Genomic DNA, 21,881 nt, shown 5'->3' with positions numbered 1-21,881 from the left:
TTATATTCACAATCTCTCTGTTTGAATGACAGCTCTGAGTGAACAGTGCAGCATGAATCTCACACACTTCCCCATTATTACATTTGACCCGGATCCATCCGGATAATGAGCTAGTGACGGCTCTGCTGACTTCCTACTCTCCTAATCAACACTTCTTTATTCGCTTTCTAGCTAACGACAACACCGATCGTAGCATCTCAGATTCACAGTCCGTCTAGTTGAATGACCGAGGACACAATATAAAATGTCCGAAAGTTCCCGGGATTATGATTTTTTACCCTGAGCCATCTGGGGTAATGACTCCACCGACTGCCTCGTCTGGCTTCACTGTGCTCTGGGGCAGAATACTTACCACTCAGACGTGTGTGTGGAGCGAACTTCAGAAATCCACACAGTCCCTGGGGAATTACAATAGGAGTCCAGCGCAAGTTACGGATAATGATGAAAATATGCATCTGGCACAAGTTGAGGTGACCTAGGAATTTAATAACAAATATAACAATGAAGCCAAAACCAATAGCATTGAAACACAGTGCAGGTGTAGCTGTGGAAGTCTGATAGTTTTTGTCTGGCGATAGCGTGCTCCATCAGTGGTTTGACAAAGAGAAGTGTAACCTGGTTAAGAAAATGATCACAATCTATTAGTAGTTTATCATAATTATTATAGTCATGTGATGTCCATGGAGATACCATGATTAATTAGATTTATTTGTTTGATAATAATTTTAACCTTTATTTTCCCAGGTAAGTTGAAAACAAACTCTCATGGACAATGATGACCTCACAGACAGCAGCAAGAACAAAAACACATTGATGAAGTAAAACTGTAAAACAGCACTAAAGTATAGTCTGTGTACTACACATTGTTAAGAGTTCAGGAAATTGGAAATGTAAGTGCCAGAGGCGATATTCTCTCCATCTCTGTCATCAACTGGCTGAAGTTGCTCATCTTAATGACTGCACACACTGAACACCAGTTGTATTGATTGACAGGTACCAAACCCAGAAGGTTTTAAGCTGAAAGTTAAAGCTAGGTCCTGTCTACGAGACTCATGGGCCAGAGGCAATACCATCACAGTGAGATAGCAATAACCAATCACACAATGAACTGGCTAAAGTTAATCACTTTCAGCTAAAGGTGGTAAGCTGAACATCACTGTTATGAATTTACTTCTAAACCCAGAAGCTGTAACCTCCTTTATCACCTAAGGCCTGTTTACAAAATTCATTAGTACACTCTCTGGAGAGGCCGAACATCATCGGAGTGTAAATAAGAAGAAAATAAGACCTAATATTCTCCCTATAAGAGTATCTCGTTCATATATTTAAGCAGGCTTATTTTAGACATTGTGGAGGCAAACTTTAGGATTCACCAGGGCACCATCAAGATTCTGCTGTCATTGTACGGTCTATAAACTTACACTCATCAAAACTTCTGTGGTGAGGAAAGAATTTTCTCAGTGCCAAAAGAGGGAGAACTTTCTTCAAATTCGATTTTCATCTTCAAATCGCTATACATGGAAGGGTTCTTCTAAGCCTGGTAAAAACCAGAGATCTTTGAATCAGACTTTTACAATCAACTTGCTTGGTGCCCACAAGAAAGAGCCATCAGCTACCCTTTCACACTACTGAGCTGTGCCCAACTGTATTGTGTGGCCTGGTCAGACATCCAGCATAATTGCTGAAACAATGCTGGAGAAGACAACATGAAAGGAAAACATCAGAGCCTCTGCACTGTACAGTAGAGTTTGGCATTGTAAAAGGGGGTGAGAAGGGTATAAGAGAGGAGCTGGGATGAAGCTTCTCTGTTTACATTATTAGTGTCAACAGGGCTATTCTCGGCCCCGGATGGCTGGAAAAACATATTTATAAAACATTCTACCAGAACCCTCTGCACTCTATGAAATAAACAGCACCTCAAAGAATTTTAAAGCACACCACCAATGTAAGGCACGTGATAATGAAAATACATTATTATGTGTGGCTTCTAACCCCTTTGGCATCACATCCACTCTGTGTGTAAACCTACGCAGCATTACGCTTTAATAGAACACCTCATTACATGAAATAAAACCATCTATTCAAGTCAGTAGGTTGCATGCCTCGGAGTTAAGATGTCCATATATGGTCATCCTTTACAACTCGAAGACACACCTCCAAAGGAAGAATCTGGGGTTATCATACCTTATGAGTAGTTGAACGCAGACATAATACAAGCAAGCGTGTCATGCGATCGCATAGAAACCAGGCCTGTAATTTTGTGATTTTAGGGGCAAGGCCATTTGGCTTTTAAGATGTGCCCAATCTGCCAGGCAACTAGCAAAAATATCAAATTAAATGTATTTGAAAAAAAACAACAAAAAAAACACTAGCTATTCTGTTAAGAAGGCATATAAATTTACATAAATAATTAAGTGTAGGTGATGTGTATTGGCTATAGTCGGTCATGTCAAAACTGATGCTAACATGAGGGAGAGGCGCCTGAAAATGTAGCCAGACTTTTAATTACAAACTAATATATATATATATACACACACATCCAAATACATTTAAACTCAATTTTTCCACAATTCCTGACATTTAATCCTAGTAAAAATTCCCTGTCTCAGGTCAGTTAGGATCACCACTTTATTTTAAGAATGTGAAATGTCAGAATAATAGTAGAGAGAATGATTTATTTCAGCTTTTATTTCTTTCATCACATTCCCAGTTTACACACACTCAATTAGTATTTGGTAGCATTGCCTTTAAAAATGGTTAAACTTGTGTCAAACGTTTCAGGTAGCCTTCCACAAGCTTCCCACAATAAGTTGGGTGAAGTTTGGCCCATTCCTCCTGACAGAGCTGGTGTAACTGAGTCAAATTGGTTGGCCTCCTTGCTCGCACACACTTTTTCAGTTCTGCCCACAAATGTTCTTTAGGATTGAGGTCAGGGCTTTGTGATGGCCGGCCACTCCAATACCTTGACTTTGTTGTCCTTAAGCCATTTTGCCACAACTTTGGAATTATGCTTGGGGTCATTGTCCATTTGGAAGACCCATTTGTGACCAAACTTTAACTTCCTGACTGATGTTGCTTCAATTTTTCCACGTCATTTTCCTTTCCCATGATGCCATCTGTTTTGTGAAGTGCACCCCCACAACATGATGCTGCCACCCCCGTGCTTCACGGTTAGGATGGTGTTCTTCAGCTTGCAAGCCCACCCTTTTTCCTCCAAACATAACAATGGTCATTATGGCCAAACAGTTCTATTTTGGTTTCACCAGAGGACATCTCTCCAAAAAGGACGATTTTTGTCGCCGTGTGCAGTTGCAAACCGTAATCTGTTTTTTTTTAATGGCAGTTTTGGAGCAGTGGCTTCTTCCTTGCTATGTCGATATAAGACTCGTTTTACTGTGGATATAGATACTTTTGTACCCGTTTCCTCCAGCATCTTCACAAGGTCCTTTGCTGTTGTTCTGGGATTGATTTGCACTTTTCGCACCAAAGTACGTTCATCTCTAGGAGACAGAACACATCTCCTTCCTGAGCGGTATGACGGCTGCGTGGTCCCATGGTGTTTATACTTGCGTACTATTGTTTTTACAGATGAACATGGTACCTTCAGGCATTTGGAAATTACTCCGAAGGATGAACCAGACTTGTGGAGGTCTACAATTTTTTTCTGAGGTCTTGGCTGATTTCTTTTGATTTTCCCATGATGTCAAGCAAAGAGGCACTGAGTTTGAAGGTAGGCCTTGAAATACATCCACAGGTACACCTCTAATTGACTCAAATGGTGTCAATTAGCCTCTCAGTAGCTTCTAAAGCCATGACATTTTCTGGAATTTTCCAAGCTGTTTAAAGGCACAGTCAACTTAGTGCATGTCAACTTCCACAATTGTGATACAGTGAATTATAAGTGAAATAATCTGTCTGTAAACAATTGTTGTAAAAATGACTTGTCGTGCACAAAGTAGATGTCCTAACAGACTTGCCAAAACTATAGTTTGTTAACATGAAATTTGTGGAGTGGTTGAAAACTGAGTTTTAAATGACTCCAACCTAAATGTATGTAAACTTCTGACTTCAACTGTAAGTATATACAGTGGGGCAAAAAAAGTATGTAGTCAGCCACCAATTGTGCAAGTTCCCCCCTTAAAAAGATGAGAGAGGCCTGTAATTTTCATCATAGGTACACTTCAACTATGACAGACGAAATGAGAAAAACAATTCCAGAAAATCACATTGTAGGATTTTTAATGAATTTATTTGCAAATCATGGTGGGAAATAAGTATTTGGTCAATAACAACAGTTCTCAATACTTTGTTATATACCCTTTGTTGGCAATGACAGAGGTCAAACGTTTTCTGTAAGTACCAGTGATGGTACCCCCTAATATTAGGATTAGGGGGTACCATCACTGCCATAGTGGAAACCCTTGCAACCCCCGGAAGGTGGAGGGTCCCACAACCTCCGGGGGCCCATGTGCTCCCCATCACACACCTGTCTACATTTTAAATAAATCATTTTGACATTAATCCTCCTTTTAAATGTCAATGTGTAGCAAGTGAAGTGTTTGTGATGTCCAGTCTACTTGGGTAGTAGGTGAGGCAGACAAACAATATAGTTGTGATGCATCTAATTAGCCTATTTTCCAGTGGCAGGCTATAGGCCTACAGGACAGTTGTATTTTTTTTTAATAATAAGAAGTTACTGATTAGTATGCTGTTGCATCGAAAATCTATTTCACAATCTGCAATGTTTGAATTTCCCACTTTAATTACTGAAGTAAAATACATTATTGCCAACAGCCAGCAGTCTAGATTGCCTAGCATAGGAAATTGATCCCATGTAAATTCATAAAATCTTTGAACTATCCCTTAAGTGTTGATGTGTGGCCTACATTTGCCAGTGTTTTTGATTTACAATGGCCGTACCTATACATTTATGGGAAAATATAAAAATAACTGTCCTGATGTACAGAAAAGTAAGAGGATTGCATATTTCAAAATATCGCTCTCTGTGGGACACTTTGCAAAGTCTACCTAGGCCAGTGCTAATGACTCATCTCCACTAGATGGCCACACAACACATGTCAAACTCAAGGCCTCATCTACAGTGTACAAAATATTAGGAACACCTGCTCTTTCCATGACAGACTGCCCAGGTGAAGCCAGGTGAAAGCTATGATCCCTTATTGATGTCCCCTGTTAAATCCACTTCAATCAGTGTAGATGAAGGAGAGGAGACGGGTTAAAGAACGACTTTTAAGCCTTGAGACATGGATTGTGTGTGTGTGCCATTCAGAGGGTGAATTGGCAAAACCCCTAAATGTAAGTGGCTTTGAACAGGATATGGTAGTAGGTGAGAGACGCACCAGTTTGAGTCAAGAACTGCCACACTGCTGGGTTTCACGCACAACAGTTTCCCGTGTATCAAGAATGGTCCACCACCCAAAGGACATCCAGTCAACTTGACACAACTGTGGGAAGCATTGGAGTCAACATGGGCCAGCATCCCTGTTGAACGCTTTCGACACCTTGTTCAGCCACAACAAATTAAGGCTGTTCTGATAACACCCTTTATGAAACTTCTATTAGCTAAAATAAGCCTCACGTATCAAAATAAAAATTAATTGCCTTCTTGACTAAATTCAACTGTCATTGCCACACATACATACAAACACTCTTCACTTGCTTAATAATTAATTATCTGCTTAACGTGGACAGATTTAGCGTGGAGTGAAGTCTCCTGCTTTGCCTCTACATCTCTGGCACTAACCAGTGGAAGTGGGAATGTTTGTGGTCAATGGGGTCAATGGGAGTGTCAAAATTGGTCAATAGAATGAAGTTACATTTTAGATGCAAGTCTTATTTGATCGAAGTTTCCAAATGGTTAGGTTGTTACAAATGTACTAATAAAAAATAAATCAGGCACGTGGCATCCCAGCAACTTTGAGAAAACCAATGTTATCATAGTTTTGGGGCGGCAGGGTAGCCTCGTGGTTAGAGCGTTGGACTAGTAACCGAAAGGTTGCAAGTTCAAATCCCTGAGCAGACAAGGTACAAATCTGTCATTCTGCCCCTGAATAGGCAGTTAACCCACTGTTCCTAGGTCGTCATTGAAAATAAGAATTGTTGTTCTTCTTAACTGACTTGCCTAGTTGAATAAAGGTAAAAAAATAAAATAAAAAAAAGTTAGTAGTGCACAATAGTGCCCATTGTTCACATGCTCCCACCTCCACCCGGTTTGCAGACATTAGTATTGTTAGACCATCGAGTCCTGCATCTTGTCCTTATATAGATCTTTGTTTTACTCAGCGATATATGACGTTGCCACAAGCAGCACCACAGATGAGCGCATACTTTGTGATAATCCTTGAGTGTATCTGCACATGTGGGTTCGCTTCAAAAGCTACACGATGGCTGCAGGACCGGAAACAGAGGAGAAGTTCAGTCTGGCAACGCTCCTAGTTGTTATGGAAATCGACCCAATATTGCAGATTACTTTGTGCATCGCTGACTGACTATCTTTAAACTTATTTTCTGTTGTCTATGCAACAGCAGGGTCAACAACGTAGAAAACTTCCAGGTAGTCAATAAAAAGTGATACGCAATGCTCTTTTTTGTGCATCCTGAAGATCACTGATCACCTTGGTTACAGCTGATTATACTATGTTTAGCTCTGAAATCAGACTGGCTTTGGGATATGACAATTATTGTAGAGAAAATCTTTCAGCTGTGAATTCATCAGGTTTTGAAGTTTTACAAATGTTATATAAAGAGTTGATGTTGGGTTAACATTATAAAATACATTTATTGGACACAGAACACTATACTAAAAACAAATGGCAACTATTCAAAAATACAACGCACAATGCTAATCTCTTCGTAAGACAACTGACACAAAACAATAATGGTAACACTTTACTTGACACCAAGCGCCATAACACTGTCATGACCAATATAATTACACGTGTTGTGACATATATTGTGTTACCACGCTGGGTGTCATGGAAAGTGTTACCACGCTGGGTGTCATGGAAAGTGTTACCACGCTGGGTGTCATGGAAAGTGTTACCACGCTGGGTGTCATGGAAAGTGTTACCACGCTGGGTGTCATGGAAAGTGTTACCACGCTGGGTGTCAAGGAAAGTGTTACCACGCTGGGTGTCAAGGAAAGTGTTACCACGCTGGGTGTCAAGGAAAGTGTTACCACGCTGGGTGTCAAGGAAAGTGTTACCACGCTGGGTGTCAAGGAAAGTGTTACCACGCTGGGTGTCAAGGAAAGTGTTACCACGCTGGGTGTCAAGGAAAGTGTTACCACGCTGGGTGTCAAGGAAAGTGTTACCACGCTGGGTGTCAAGGAAAGTGTTACCACGCTGGGTGTCAAGGAAAGTGTTACCACGCTGGGTGTCAAGGAAAGTGTTACCACGCTGGGTGTCAAAGAAAGTGTTACCACGCTGGGTGTCAAGGAAAGTGTTACCACGCTGGGTGTCAAGGAAAGTGTTACCACGCTGGGTGTCAAAGAAAGTGTTACCACGCTGGGTGTCAAGGAAAGTGTTACCACACTGGGTGTCAAGGAAAGTGTTACCACGCTGGGTGTCAAGGAAAGTGTTACCACGCTGGGTGTCAAGGAAAGTGTTACCACGCTGGGTGTCATGGAAAGTGTTACCACGCTGGGTGTCAAGGAAAGTGTTACCACGCTGGGTGTCATGGAAAGTGTTACCACGCTGGGTGTCAAGGAAAGTGTTACCACGCTGGGTGTCAAGGAAAGTGTTACCACGCTGGGTGTCAAGGAAAGTGTTACCACGCTGGGTGTCAAGGAAAGTGTTACCACGCTGGGTGTCAAGGAAAGTGTTACCACGCTGGGTGTCAAGGAAAGTGTTACCACGCTGGGTGTCAAGGAAAGTGTTACCAAAATAACACTAGGAAATACACGTGAAATAAAACATCAGTGATGTTCTTGACAAGCCAAAGAATATCAAATCACGCAAAACCGTAATACATGTACATGCACTAGCATCATCTGCATAGTCGCTTAGATACCAGATACAAATTAAATGGAGTATTATTACCTTTGACCTCAGAAGAGTGTTTGACATGTTTGATCTGTTTCCCAACCAAACACACATTGATATATTGATATATTGATATAGCTACAGTATGTTCCATTTAACAGATTATTTTAACTAAAGCGACTTACAGTTGTGTGTATACATTGTTTCTGCAGTCCATGTAGTTATATATAAACCTGAAACCACAGCATGCTGTGGCTGAAAACCCCCAGCTGTGCTCAGTAGGGGGAAAACGTTTTGAAACAGAGTGAAACGGAGAGGTACTACCTGGGCCCGTATCAACAAAGCGTCTCAGAGTAGAACATTGGTCGCAGGTGCCGAGAATGGAGACTATTTTTTCTCCTCTCATGGGTAAAAATAAAAGCTATGCGTGAATCCTCTTTAGTCACAAGAGTCCCACCTAGTCTAAGGAATACCTAGGATAGGATAAAGTAATCCTTCTCACCCCCCCCCCCTTAAAAGATTTAGATGCACTATTGTAAAGTGGCTGTTCCACTGGATGTCATAAGGTGAATGCACCAATTTGTAAGTCGCTCTGGATAAGAGCGTCTGCTAAATGACTTAAATGTAAATGTAGTCGGCAGATATTTAGGAGACCTCATGAGCTGTCCTAACCAGTTAAGAGTTACCAGCAGGTGTCTTGAAAACAGTAAAGGACAGTGCGCCATAGACAAGCAATGATCTGGAGTTGAAAGTTAGTTCAACTCAATAGTTCTATACGATCAACCCATAAATAATATAGACCTTCATGCAACAGTAGGTATTTCTTGCGCTTTTGACAATGATTTTACACGAGGCCTAATTCACATTATGATATGCCTAAATACTTGATCACATTTTCTTTTTGACTATTTCATTAACCTACATGTATATCAAGTTGTCCCTTTGGAGTGCAATATTCCTAAATTGGGCATGCCTATAAGTTTGGCAATTGACAGCATCTAGTGGCTGTGCTTTTGGTGGTTAATGATAGACCTTTCAAAATGTTTTAGGCAACATTATTGGCAAGTGACTTGATGCCTACTGTGCTAAAAGAGATTCAGAGTTGTTGAAGGAGAGAGATGAGTGTGTTGATATAACAGTAATATAATGAAAATTCCGCTTTTAACAACCATCATATTGTATGATTCAGTGCAATGCCTTTCAAATAAAAAATATCTTTGTAAAAAAAGAAGAAGAAGTTATGCATGCCAACATATTAGGCAAGAATTAAGAGTGGTTTTTTATTGTCGTCTTAAAACAAGTGAACAGGATTCCTAGGACCTTTCCTGAGATGCTTTGTGGATACGGGCCCTGAACAATAAGAACACAGATATAGATACATGTGCTGTGCCGAACTTGACCCCATCTTAAAGTCTGGAGTAGGTTCGAGAACAAGGTAGTATTCACTAGGCACCAAAACAGAAAGAAACAGAGGGACCACCTTGAATGTGTAATAAGAAAGGATTATTTTCCTTTTTGCATTGAACAACATTTTGATACGTTTTTGCCCTTACGAATATGACCCAGGTATGGGAGGGACCACCTGAAAATGTAATAAGAAATGATTATTTTCCTTTTTGCATTGAACAACATTTTGATACGTTTTTGCCCTTACGAATATGACCCAGGTATGGGAGGGACCACCTGAATATGTAATAAGAAATTATTATTTTCCTTTTTGCATTGAACAACATTTTGATACGTTTTTGCCCTTACGAATATGACCCAGGTATGGGATATAAAGGCTCCCAGACTCTATACACTCTTCCCCCAACTTGCCTCAACTTATCCTCATTACAGGTCTTTGGGGCAGTACTTCCTCTCAAACTGTGCCACGTCAAACTTGCGGGTGCAGCCTTTGTAGTTCATGTACCGTATCTTTCCGAAGATGGGTCTCTCGGCCCAGCCCTGGTCATGGACCCCACATATGGACCACATACAACCTACGGAGAGATAGAGAGGGTTGGGGGAAAAGAACGTTGCAGTGTAAAACAGACACGGTAGCAGTCGTAAGAACAAAGATTCAGCACGAGGCAAGCAGGTAGAGGTTGTCATGACGTTGCCCTCTTTGGGTACAGCAAGCTCCAACCCCCTCTCCCTGCCTCCCCCTTTCGTCCTTCAACTAGGCTGCTGTGGTCAGAGAGAGGTCGTAAATTCCTGAGGATCTCCTCATGGCCACACAGTATAGAGATAAGAGTGAAGTTCCAGAGAGAACAAAGGAATTTCTTCCACCTCACAGAACTTGAGGTCCAAACAACGTTTACATTCCGGAGAAGGTATAAAAGATCAGTGAAGAATCCAGCTACGAACTGGTCCGTTTGTTACAACTTGGGGAAGCTCATGGGAGACGGTGCGGCCACATTACCATAACGCTGTTTATATAATAGCCTCAGATATGAGGTTTAATTGTTGTATAAGATGAATGAGTGAGGATGATACTGTTTGTAAAATTGTGTAATGCGATTTTGGACTGTTTAATGAAGGAAACTCCAATTCTCATTTGAGTTGAACTAAATCAGAGGGCCGCCCATGAACACAGTTAGGGTCAGTCATCCTGGGACAGCCCCTTTTCTGCAATTCCAAATAAAACCCCAATCTTGAGAATTCCTCAAGTAGACCAAGTTTCTCTCAATCATGTTTCTCTCAAACAAAGGTTGCAATCCATTGCGGAATCTTTTAATCATACCACGTGGTTAAACTCTTAGACTATCGATACCGACAGAATAAGAACAAGTCTTTGATATTAATTACTAGTCTGCAGCTAGGAATTCGGTATCATTGGACGCGAAGAACGACAACCGCCGAAACATTCATTATATCACTCTGAAAAATCAACTTTAACCACAACAGAGAGAGAGAGGGAGAGAGAGAGAACGAAAACTCTCCAACAGAATCTTTTCAACAAAGATCCTGACGACACACTGAGTGTAAATATATATTGATTGCAATTGTCCCTGAATGAGTGAGCGTTCATGTGCAAAGGATTAGCATTACAATTGTTATAATTATCAACTTTGTAGTGTCTCATCTTAGTCGACCCCCACTTCCCTTTTGTCTAACAAGCCGCGATGCCGGTTTAGCCCACTAGGGCACATTCTCCTATCATTTCTTGTAACCATATTTACTGTGTTTATGCATTTCTGTGAATGACTTAGTTAATAAATAAATGATTTAAGACAATTGATGTATGGATGACTCATAGTGAAGACTGGGTTCGTGCAGATAACCAACAATTTACGACGTTTGGAATGAGACTAATGTAAGGTAAAGTAAATAATTCATGGGAAATTATAATAATAACTTTGTAATCTGAATATTTTCCTTGGTGCCTCGACTTCCTAGTTAATTACAGTTACATGATTAATCAGTTTGATCGCGCAATACTAATTACAGAGAATCTTTGATAAAAACCAAGTCTTCAATTTAATGATAGTAAAGACACGACAAGGTGCAAATGGATGTTGGTTTAATTTACACAGCGCTGGTGATGACAGTTAGTTAATATAGTTAATATATTTAGAAAAAGGTTTGCTTCCCAAATGTCAGCATTCAAAAGACAATTTGTTTTATAATAACCCCTTAAATCAGGCAAAACCTGTCTTAACCAGAAAGCGCAGGTGGAGTCTACTAGGTTCAGATGCAGCCTTCCCATTAAGGTACCAAAATCAAAAGAACATACCCAAACGGTAAAGCTGCACAATTAATTAAAATTGCGATCTAGACATGCGCAATATCCATCATCGCAAATCTGCGATATTTTTTAAATGCCTCTTAGCCGTTAGCCATCTTTAATGCCCGTTTATTTTACTTTTGATTTATTGCTCGAGTTGACGGAGATCCCCCTCCATCTCTCCTCTTTAGGCCGGAGATCCCCCTCCATCTCTCCTCTTTAGGCCGGAGATCCCCCTCCATCTCTCCTCTTTAGGCCGGAGATCCCCCTCCATCTCTCCTCTTTAGACCGGAGATCCCCCTCCATCTCTCCTCTTTAGGCCAGAGATCCCCCTCCATCTCTCCTCTTTAGGCCGGAGATCCCCCTCCATCTCTCCTCTTTAGGCCGGAGATCCCCCTCCATCTCTCCTCTTTAGGCCGGAGATCCCCCTCCATCTCTCCTCTTTAGGCCGGAGATCCCCCTCCATCTCTCCTCTTTAGGCCGGAGATCCCCCTCCATCTCTCCTCTTTAGACCGGAGATCCCCCTCCATCTCTCCTCTTTAGACCGGAGATCCCCCTCCATCTCTCCTCTTTAGGCCGGAGATTCAAATTGACTTCAATGCTTCCCACAGTTGTGTCAAGTTGGCAGGATGTCCTTGGTGTGGTGGACCATTCGTGACACACGTGAAACTATTGAGTGTGAAAACCCAGCAGCACTGCATTTCGACACAAACTGGTGTGCCTGGAACCTTTTACCATACCTAGTTCAAAGGTTCTTAATCTTTTGTATTGCCCATTCACCTTATTTAAAAAAAATATATAATATATTTGTTTTACCTTTATTTAACTAGGCAATTCTATCAGATCTAGGAACATTGAAGGGGTGTAGGAAGGGGCTAGGTGCAGAAATGGAACCAAAACAATAGGTGCTCTGGGTAAGAATTGAACCAACCACCAGTGAGTCACTTACCTACGAATCCGTTGGGGTCCTGCCCATCCAACTCGTATCGGTCGTTGAGGTAGATGGCGATGGAGAGCGCTCCCTCTGGTGAAGAGGTCCACTCCAGGATCTTCTTGGCCCAGTACATCCTTAGGAAGCCATGCATCTTACCCTCAATCACCATCTGGTACTACAGGAGGAAGGATAGAAGATGGAGAACTTATTTACAGTGATATAGGGCTGTCCCGGTCAACAACAAAAAAATCTTGGTTGACCGAGTCGTCGTTCTTTCGACCAATCGATTAGTCTAAATTTAAAAATGTGTATTCTTTCATATACAGTGAATTCGCAAAGTATTCATACCTCGACTTTCCACATTTTGTTACGTTGACTTATTCTAAAATTGAATAAATTGTTTTTTCCCCCGTCAATCTACATACAATAACCCATAACAACCAAGCAAAAACAAGTTTTTCGAAATCTTAGCAAATGTATTCAAAACATTTAAAAAACTGAAATATTACATTTACATAAGTACTCAGACCCCTTTACTCGGTCCATTGTTGAAGCACCTTTAGCAGCGATTACAGCCTCAAGTCTTACTGGGTATGACGCTACAAGCTTGGCACACCTGTATTTGGAGATTTTGTCCCATTCTTCTCTGCTGATCCTCTCAAGCTCTTTTAGGTTGGATGGGGAGCGTAGCTGCACAGCTATTTTCAGGTCTCTCTAGAGATGTTCGATCGGGTTCAAGTCCGGGCTCTGGCTGTGCTACTCAAGGACATTGAGATTTGTCCCGAAGCCACTCCTGTGTTGTCTTGGCTGATGGAAGGTGACCCGTCACCCCAGTCTGAGGTCCTGAGCAGGTTTTTAATCAAGGATCTCTCTGAACTTTGTACCATTCATCTTTCCCTCAATTCTGACCAGTCTCCCAGTCCCTGCCGCTGAAACACATCCCCACAGCATGATGCTGCCATCACCGTAGGGATGGTGCCAGGCTTGGCATTCAGGACAAAGAGTTCAATCTTGGTTTCATCAGACCAAAGAATCTTATTTCTCATGGTCAGAGTCCTTTAGGTGCCTTTTGGCAAACTCCAAGCGGGCTGTCATGTGCCTTTTACTGAGGAGTGGCTTTTGTCTGGCCACTACCATAAAAGGCCTGATTGGTGGAGTGGTGCAGAGATGGGAGAACCTTCCAGAAGGACAACCATCTCCACAGAGGAACTCTGGAGCTCTGTCAGAGTGACCATCGATATCTTGGTCATCTTTCTGACCAAGGCTCTTCTCCCTCGATTGCTCAGTTTGGCCAGGCGGCCAGCTCTATGAAGAGTCTTGGTGGTTCCAAACTTCTTCCATTTAAGAATGATGGAGGCCACTGTGTTCTTGGGGACCTTCAATACTGCAGTAATGTTTTGGTACCCTTCCCCAGATTTATGCTTCAATACAATCCTGTTTCGGAGCTCTACGGACACTTCCTTCAACCTCATGGCTTTGTTTTTGCTCTGACATGCACTGTCAACTGTGGAACCTTATATAGACAGGTGTGTGCCTTTCCAAATCAATTGAATTTACCACAGGTGGACTACAATCAAGTTGTAAAAACATCAAGAATGATCGATGGAACCAGGATGCATCTGAGCTCAATTTCGAGTCTAATAGCAAACGGTCTGAATACGTATGTAAATAAAAGTATTTTTGTTTATTTTTAAATTTGCAAACATTTCTAAAAACCTTTTGTGTGTGTAGAGCAGTCCACATACTTTTGGCCATGTGTATATGGATGATTTATAAAGCCAGGCACATATGTCTTTCACCTTTCTCTACATCTCTCCTGTTGCCTTCCATCAGCAGGCATTTACATGGTCCTCTCTCTACCGGCTCTAACACAATTAGCATAATGGAACCGGGCTATGACAATTGCTCCCTCATAACCAGATATAATAAGAAAGGATTATTTTTTACTGCACAACAACTGTAACCTGTTCATTACGACCAGCACTGATCTCTAACCGCGGGTGGAGTTTGATTAATCGGGTGCATGCTTAGACAACATAATCTGTGCTACAGCTGAAAACACAGTTAGGCTTTTGATTATAGAGCTAATTAAAGTTGGGGTTCTCTCTCTCCTTTCTTAGACAATTAAGGCAAGGGCTGTTTTCTCCTCAACTTCACTGCAGCCTCCACCACATTGTTCTCAACACCAATATCCTGGGTAACTTTGCTATTATACACATAGCAACATGGTCTAGGAAAAGGTGTCAATAATATTTTTATTAGTGTTGCGCCATTGTTCTCATGTAATATAACCATATACAATTTCAGTAGTGCACGTCTTAGCGTGATGGACTTTGCCATCCCCACGGCCTCCACAATGGATTAGTCCACTCAGACAGGTGTCTTGTACACTGATTTTTTCAGTCGAAGCAGTAGCAATCTCGGTCGACCAAAAGCTTATACAAAACAATCGTAAATTTCCTTTCCCCCTTCTGATGACCAGGTGGCGAATCGCATCTCTGCATGTCTGGCAGACATATCAGTGTGGATGACGGATCACCACCTCAAGCTGAACCTCGGCAAGACGGAGCTGCTCTTCCTCCCGGGGAAGGACTGCCCGTTCCATGATCTCGCCATCACGGTTGACAACTCCATTGTGTCCTCCTCCCAGAGCGCTAAGAACCTTGGCGTGATCCTGGACAACACCCTGTCGTTCTCAACTAACATCAAGGCGGTGGCCCGTTCCTGTAGGTTCATGCTCTACAACATCCGCAGAGTACGACCCCGCCTCACACAGGAAGCGGCGCAGGTCCTAATCCAGGCACTTGTCATCTCCCGTCTGGATTACTGCAACTCGCTGTTGGCTGGGCTCCCTGCCTGTGCCATTAAACCCCTACAACTCATCCAGAACGCCGCAGCCCGTCTGGTGTTCAACCTTCCCAAGTTCTCTCACGTCACCCCGCTCCTCCGCTCTCTCCACTGGCTTCCAGTTGAAGCTCGCATCCGCTACAAGACCATGGTGCTTGCCTACGGAGCTGTGAGGGGAACGGCACCTCAGTACCTCCAGGCTCTGATCAGGCCCTACACCCAAACAAGGGCACTGCGTTCATCCACCTCTGGCCTGCTCGCCTCCCTACCACTGAGGAAGTACAGTTCCCGCTCAGCCCAGTCAAAACTGTTCGCTGCTCTGGCTCCCCAATGGTGGAACACACTCCCTCACTACGCCAGGACAGCGGAGTCAATCACCACCTTCCGGAGACACCTGAAACCCCACCTCTTTAAGGAATACCTAGGATAGGATAAAGTAATCCTTCTCACCCCCCTTAAAAGATTTAGATGCACTATTGTAAAGTGGCTGTTCCACTGGATGTCATAAGGTGAATGCACCAATTTGTAAGTCGCTCTGGATAAGAGCGTCTGCTAAATGACTTAAATGTAATGTAATGTAAATGGGGTCAGCCCGACAGTGAGTTGACTTGATTGAGCTTCTTTTTGACTTCCCGGTGTAGTTTTTCTGGGCATTGCTAACCAGCAAACGGTTAGTAGTCGAAAATTCTCTTTAATCCTTCGCAATTTACAGTAGTGAGTGCATTCATATGTGTCAAAATGATTGGAGTTGTTTTCATGCACTCACTATATTATAAGTTGCTTTGAATAAACGTGTAAACTGCAGATTTTATTACATGATTTATGTTAATAAATAAATAAAAGTATTGTTGTTATTCTGAGACTTGCTGAATTGGCTGGTTTGCATGTTGATAGTCTATGGGCGGTCAGCACTGTAAACGATACCTGGGCTGCGTTCCAGAGCTTGTCGTGGGTCTGGGCTTTCTCCAGCTGCTCGCGGGTATAGACGTATGGCCTGGGGTCTTTGGCGTGATCTTTCAACGTTTTCTGGGCCCAGTCATTTGCACCTAGATCAAATACAAGGATCGTTAATGTTAACTTCGCAAAACAGAACGGAAACATCCCTTCCCCTTTAAAATGTCACAATGATCTTTAAAATTGTTGCAATGTCTAAAACCCTGCACATAATCTACCATGTAGATACTAATCAAATGTTATTTGAAATGCTTACGGGCCCTTCCCAACAAAACAGAGAGAAAGAAAATAGAGATAAAGTAATAACACGTAATAATAAAAACTTAACGAGTAACGATAACTTAGCTTTATACACAGGGTACCAGTGCCAATAACTTAGCTTCATACACAGGGTACCAGTGCCAATAACTTAGCTTTATACACAGGGTACCAGTGCCAATAACTTAGCTTTATACACAGGGTACCAGTGCCAATAACTTAGCTTTATACACAGGGTACCAGTACCAATAACTTAGCTTTATACACAGGGTACCAGTGCCGAGTCGATGTGTGTTAACAAACCTCCAAACGAGCTTCAACGCCATACAACACTCCTTCAGTGGCCTCCAACTGCTTTTAAATGCTAGTAAAACTGCTCTTCAACCGATTGTTGCCCGCACCCTCCCGCCCAACTAGCATCACGACTCTGGACGGTTCTGACTTAGAATATGTGGACAACTACAAATACCTAGGTGTCTGGTTAGACTGTAAACTCTCCTTCCAGACTCACATAAAACATCTCCAATCCAAAGTTAAATCTAGAATTGGCTTTCTATTTCGCAACAAAGCGTCCTTCACTCATACTGCCAAACATACCCTCGTAAAACTGACCATCCTACCGATCCTTGACTTTGGCAATGTCATTTACAAAATAGCCTCCAACACTCTACTCAGCCAATTGGATGCAGTCTATCACAGTGCCATCCATTTTATCACCAAAGCCCCATGTAATACCCACCACTGCGACCTGTATGCTCTCGTTGGCTGGCCTTCACTACATATTCGTTGCCAAACCGACTGGCTCCAGGACAGATATAAGTCATTGCTAGGTAAAGCCCCGCCTTATCTCAGCTCACTGGGTCACCATAGCAACACCCACCCGTAGCATGCGCTCCAGCAGGTATATTGCACTGGCCATCCCCAAAGCCAACACCTCCTTTGGCTGCCTTTCCTTCCAGTTCTCTCCTGCCAATGACTGGAACGAATTGCAAACATCTCTGAAGCTGGAGTCTTATAGCTCCCTAACTTTAAGCATCAGCTGTCAAAGCAGCTTACCGATTGCTGCAGCTGTACACAGCCCATCTGTAAATAGCACACCCGACTACCTCATCCCCATATTATTACTTACGCTCTTGCTCCTTTGCTCCTCAGTAGCTCTACTTGCACATCATCATCTGCACATCTATCACGCCAGTATTAATGCTAAATTGTAATTATTTTTGCCTCTAGAGCCTATTTATTGTCTACCTCCCTACATTTGCACACACTGTACATAGATTTTTCTATTTCTTTTGCGTTGACTGTAAGACACTGTAAGAGACTAAGTTCAAGTAAGACACTCAACATCAACTGTTCTGAGGAGACTGCGTGAATCAGGCCTTAATGGTCAAATTGCTGCAAAGAAACCACTACTAAAAGGACACCAATAAGAAAAGGAAGAGACTCACTTGAGCCAAGAAACACAAGCAGTGGACATTAGACCGGTGGAAATCTCTCCTTTGGTTTGACAGGTCCAAATTTTAGATTTTTGGTTCCAACCGCCGTGTCGTTGTGAGACACAGAGTAGGTGAATGGATGATCTCCGCATGTGTAGTTCCCACCGTGAAGCATGGAAGAGGTGGTGTGATGGTGCTTTGCTGGTGACACTGTCTGGGATTTATTTGGAAGTTACACTTAACCTGCATGGCTACCAAAGCACTCTGTAGCGATGCGTGGGACTAGGATTTGTTTTTCCAACAGGACAATGACCCAACACACCTCCAGGCTGTGTAAGGGCTATTTGACCAAGAAGGAGAGTCATGGAGTGCTGCATCAGATGACCTGGCCTCCACAATCACCAGAACTCAACCCGATTGAGATGGTTTGGGATGAGTTGGACTGCAGAGTGAAGGAAAAGCAGCCAACAAGTGCTCAGCATATTCCTTCAAGACTACTGGAAAAGCATTCCAGGTGAAGCTGAAAAAAAGGGGGGAATAGCAGCAGTTGTGGCCTTTAGCTCAGCCCGAATGTTGCTGTAATCCATGGCTTCTGGTTGGGATATGTACATACAGTCACTGTGGGGACGACGTCATCAATGCACTTGTTTACGAAGCTGTGATTTCCTGCCATGGCCAGCGAAGAGCCCGGATCTCAATCCCATTGAGCACATCTGGGACCTGTTGGATCAGAGGGTGAGGGCTAGGGCCATTCCCCCCAGAAATGTCAGGGAACTTACAGGTAGGTGCCTTTGTTGGAAGAGTGGGGTAACATCTCACATCAAGACCTGGCAAATCTGGTGCAGTCCATGAGGAGGAGACGCACTGTAGTACTTAATGCAGCTGGTGGCAACACCAGATACTGACTGTTACTTTTGACCCCTCCTTTGTTCAGGGACATATTATTCCATTTCTGTTAGTCACATGTCAGTGGAACTTGTTCAGTTTATGTCTCAGTTGTTGAATCTTATGTGCATACAAATATTTACACGTTAAGTTTGCTAAAAATAAAACGCAGTTGACAGCGAGAGGACGTTTCTTTTTTTGTTGAGTTTAGATTAAGTCTCTCTTCGTAAATAGTATGGTCTACAGCTTATCGTGAGGTATTCTACCTCAGGCACCAGCTGTTGTTAACAAAGAGAAACGCACCCCTCACTTCAGTTTACCTGGGGCGTCCGTTTGATCCTGCAGATGCATAGAAAAACCAGCTAGACATATTATCCATGTCCTTGTTCAACCATGACGGACTCTGAGAAATATAGGATATTACAGTTCTTCTGGTCCCGTTGATAGGATAGTCTCGAACGGAGCCATCCAGTTTGTTCTCCTGATTCGCCAATAGAACAGAGGGTAAAGGCGGACTATTTATTCGTCAGGGTGCTCGCATGTCGGCCTCCCTTATGCCGTCTCTTTTCCGAGTCCCTGGGATTAGGGTCTGATCCAGGGCGAGCAGTATGACCTGTTCCACAGATATTTATTTTCCGAGTCCCTGGGATTAGGGTCTGATCCAGGGCGAGCAGTATGACCTGTTCCACAGATGTTTCTTTTCCGAGTCCCTGGGATTAGGGTCTGATCCAGGGCGACCAGTATGCCCTGTTCCACAGATTTGTTTATTTTCCGAGTCACTGGGATTAGGGCCTGATCCAGGGTGAGCAGTATGCCCTGTTCCACAGAGTCGTTGAAGTAGAAATCTGAATCCAAATCAAGGTTAGCGATTGCTGTTCTGGTGTCCAGAAGCTCTTTTCGGGAATAGTAAACTATGATCAGCACAAAAAAAAAAAAATATTTGAGCCTGTAGAACAGGCCTGTCGCCTGTATCCATCGCAGCGCAATTCTAATCAGGTATTTGCTTGGGGCTCTGGTCAAATGTAGTGCACTACATAGAGAATAGGGTGCCATTTTGGATGCCGATCACATCTTAACTCAAGAGAACTCACTCACCCTTCACACTGTCATAGCTGGGGTTGTAGAAACAGAAGTTATCGGTCAACTCTCTGCGCACCACCAGTTCTTCTGTGAAGGAGGAAACGGACTCGCCGGCACTCTTCCCACAGCACTTTACCTGCAGCACCACGCGCTGGGCAGACAAGTGACCTGGAGATAGGTAGGGATGGAGGTAGGGATGGAGGTAGGGATAGAGGGATAGAGAGCAGGAGGAAGAGAAGGAGGGACAGTCAATAGAGTCCACCTTGAGCTTCAGAAATAAGTTTTAAAAACATTTGCATACAAATAACACTGGATACGAGCAGGCCTGCAAAGCCTGTGTTTCTTTAGGTGGGAGTGGGGCTTCACACCGGGTGGGTGGGATTGGGGCTTCACACCGGGTGGGTGCTAGATGTATAAGGTCATAAGAAGTGTGTTTGTAGGCTGGTATCAGGTGAACACTGTGTTTTGAGTTGGCATGTTGAATTTACTTCAACATTTAGAATGGAGAGAGCTGACACGGGTGTGTATTGCAGGCTCATAGTGGGTGTGTGATTATAGGCTGAAATAACACTATAGTTTGTATTGGCACAAATTCCAGTAAGCGGCTTCCCCAACTGACCGAAGCGGATCCACGGCGAGAGCTGACTAACGGCAGAAGAATTGGGGTTGTTCCTCTGAGTGGCAAAGTTCTTGAGGCGCAGGTCGATGAAAGATTCCAACATGGCTATGCCTGCTGCAGTGCCAGACTTGGCCCAATCCACCTCCTCCACCGTCCTGTCCACCTCCAGAGAGGACAATGCCTCTGCCCAGTCTACTGGCTGGAAGGAGAGAAGAGCTTCATTTATTTAAGGTTGTGAAAAGTTTAATATATATGGAGTGGCCTATACCAACAGAGGACGAAAGACGATGGGAAAGATATGAGGAAGAACTTAGGTCTTCTCTAAAAACAACATCAAACTTACTTCCACTTTGGTGTTTGCAGGTCTGGAGGGACTTGATAGGTGTAAGCAATACAACAGAAGCTCCATTGGATGGCTTTGCAAAGTCATCACCTTATTACTTACACCTATCCTGTGCATTCTGCTAATACGGTGGAAGGGAGACGGTGGGGGCTATGGGTTGTTTTCTGATCAGGCAAGAATTTAACCAACCCAGAGACCAACTCATTAACCAACCCAGTTTAGTGGATTGTGTCAATACAAATACCATTAAGGAATCCCTCGTCTTAATGAGGCCCATCTTCTATAAGCAACCTCTTACTTTGGCGGTTCGGAGAGCAGCGTGTGGGTGTTTGTCCACTAAAGGCATCTCTGTGAGGAACTCCTTCAGAAGCTTGGTGATCTTGTTACGGATCGTCCTGGCAGAATACTCCAGCTTGTCTGATGCCACCCAGCAGGGCACCACGTTATGGGCATCGACCTGCGGTAGTGACGGGGAGACGTGGTAGTTGACAGACTGGAAATCCTTTGTTAATATAGCCTGAGAAATTGAAGGAAGAAAGCTATACAGGAATTCAATAGGTGTTCAGTGTTGGTATAACAGAGTGAGTTCCATCCCTGTCTACCCAACACGGGACACAAACCTTCTAACACAAATATTTTGCACAAATGATACTCTAGAAGCTCCGGCCCCAAATAACACTGACCCAGAAAAATAAATGCATCTGGGTGCGACTTTCATCTGACTTTTACCCCATAATGTTAAATCAAGCCACAATCAAGCCACAACACACCGTCTGTGCATTTTTGTGATACATTTGACAAAAATGTTTGCAA

At 43.1% G+C, this 21,881-nt stretch overlaps 1 protein-coding gene across 4 annotated transcripts in view; it reads right to left on the bottom strand.

Moving 5' to 3' along the window:
- Positions 1–4,227: 4,227 nt before the first annotated feature.
- The window catches only part of cpdp (CPD photolyase), a 20,223-nt gene continuing 2,569 nt past the window's right edge, over positions 4,228–21,881 (bottom strand). The window contains exons 5-11 of one of the 4 annotated variants that reach the window (XR_008064995.1): positions 21,367–21,525; positions 20,726–20,924; positions 20,122–20,274; positions 16,418–16,539; positions 12,662–12,821; positions 9,687–9,985; positions 4,228–9,585 (exon numbers count right to left, since the gene is read on the bottom strand). Coding sequence is in view for 3 of the 4 variants with exons in the window: in XM_035787619.2 (XP_035643512.1) it covers positions 9,837–9,985; positions 12,662–12,821; positions 16,418–16,539; positions 20,122–20,274; positions 20,726–20,924; positions 21,367–21,525 (942 nt within the window). In the remaining variant the exon portion in view is untranslated. Of the gene's footprint in view, positions 9,986–12,661; positions 12,822–16,417; positions 16,540–20,121; positions 20,275–20,725; positions 20,925–21,366; positions 21,526–21,881 lie in introns of all 4 variants that reach the window. The other 3 variants (XM_035787619.2, XM_035787620.2, XM_035787618.2) reach the window with 3 other exon arrangements.

This window comes from Oncorhynchus keta, chromosome 15, assembly GCF_023373465.1.
Source record: "Oncorhynchus keta strain PuntledgeMale-10-30-2019 chromosome 15, Oket_V2, whole genome shotgun sequence".
Taxonomy (NCBI): domain Eukaryota; kingdom Metazoa; phylum Chordata; class Actinopteri; order Salmoniformes; family Salmonidae; genus Oncorhynchus; species Oncorhynchus keta.
The sequence above is the reverse complement of the archived record's forward strand: the minus strand, read 5'-3'. Positions and strand labels throughout refer to the sequence as shown.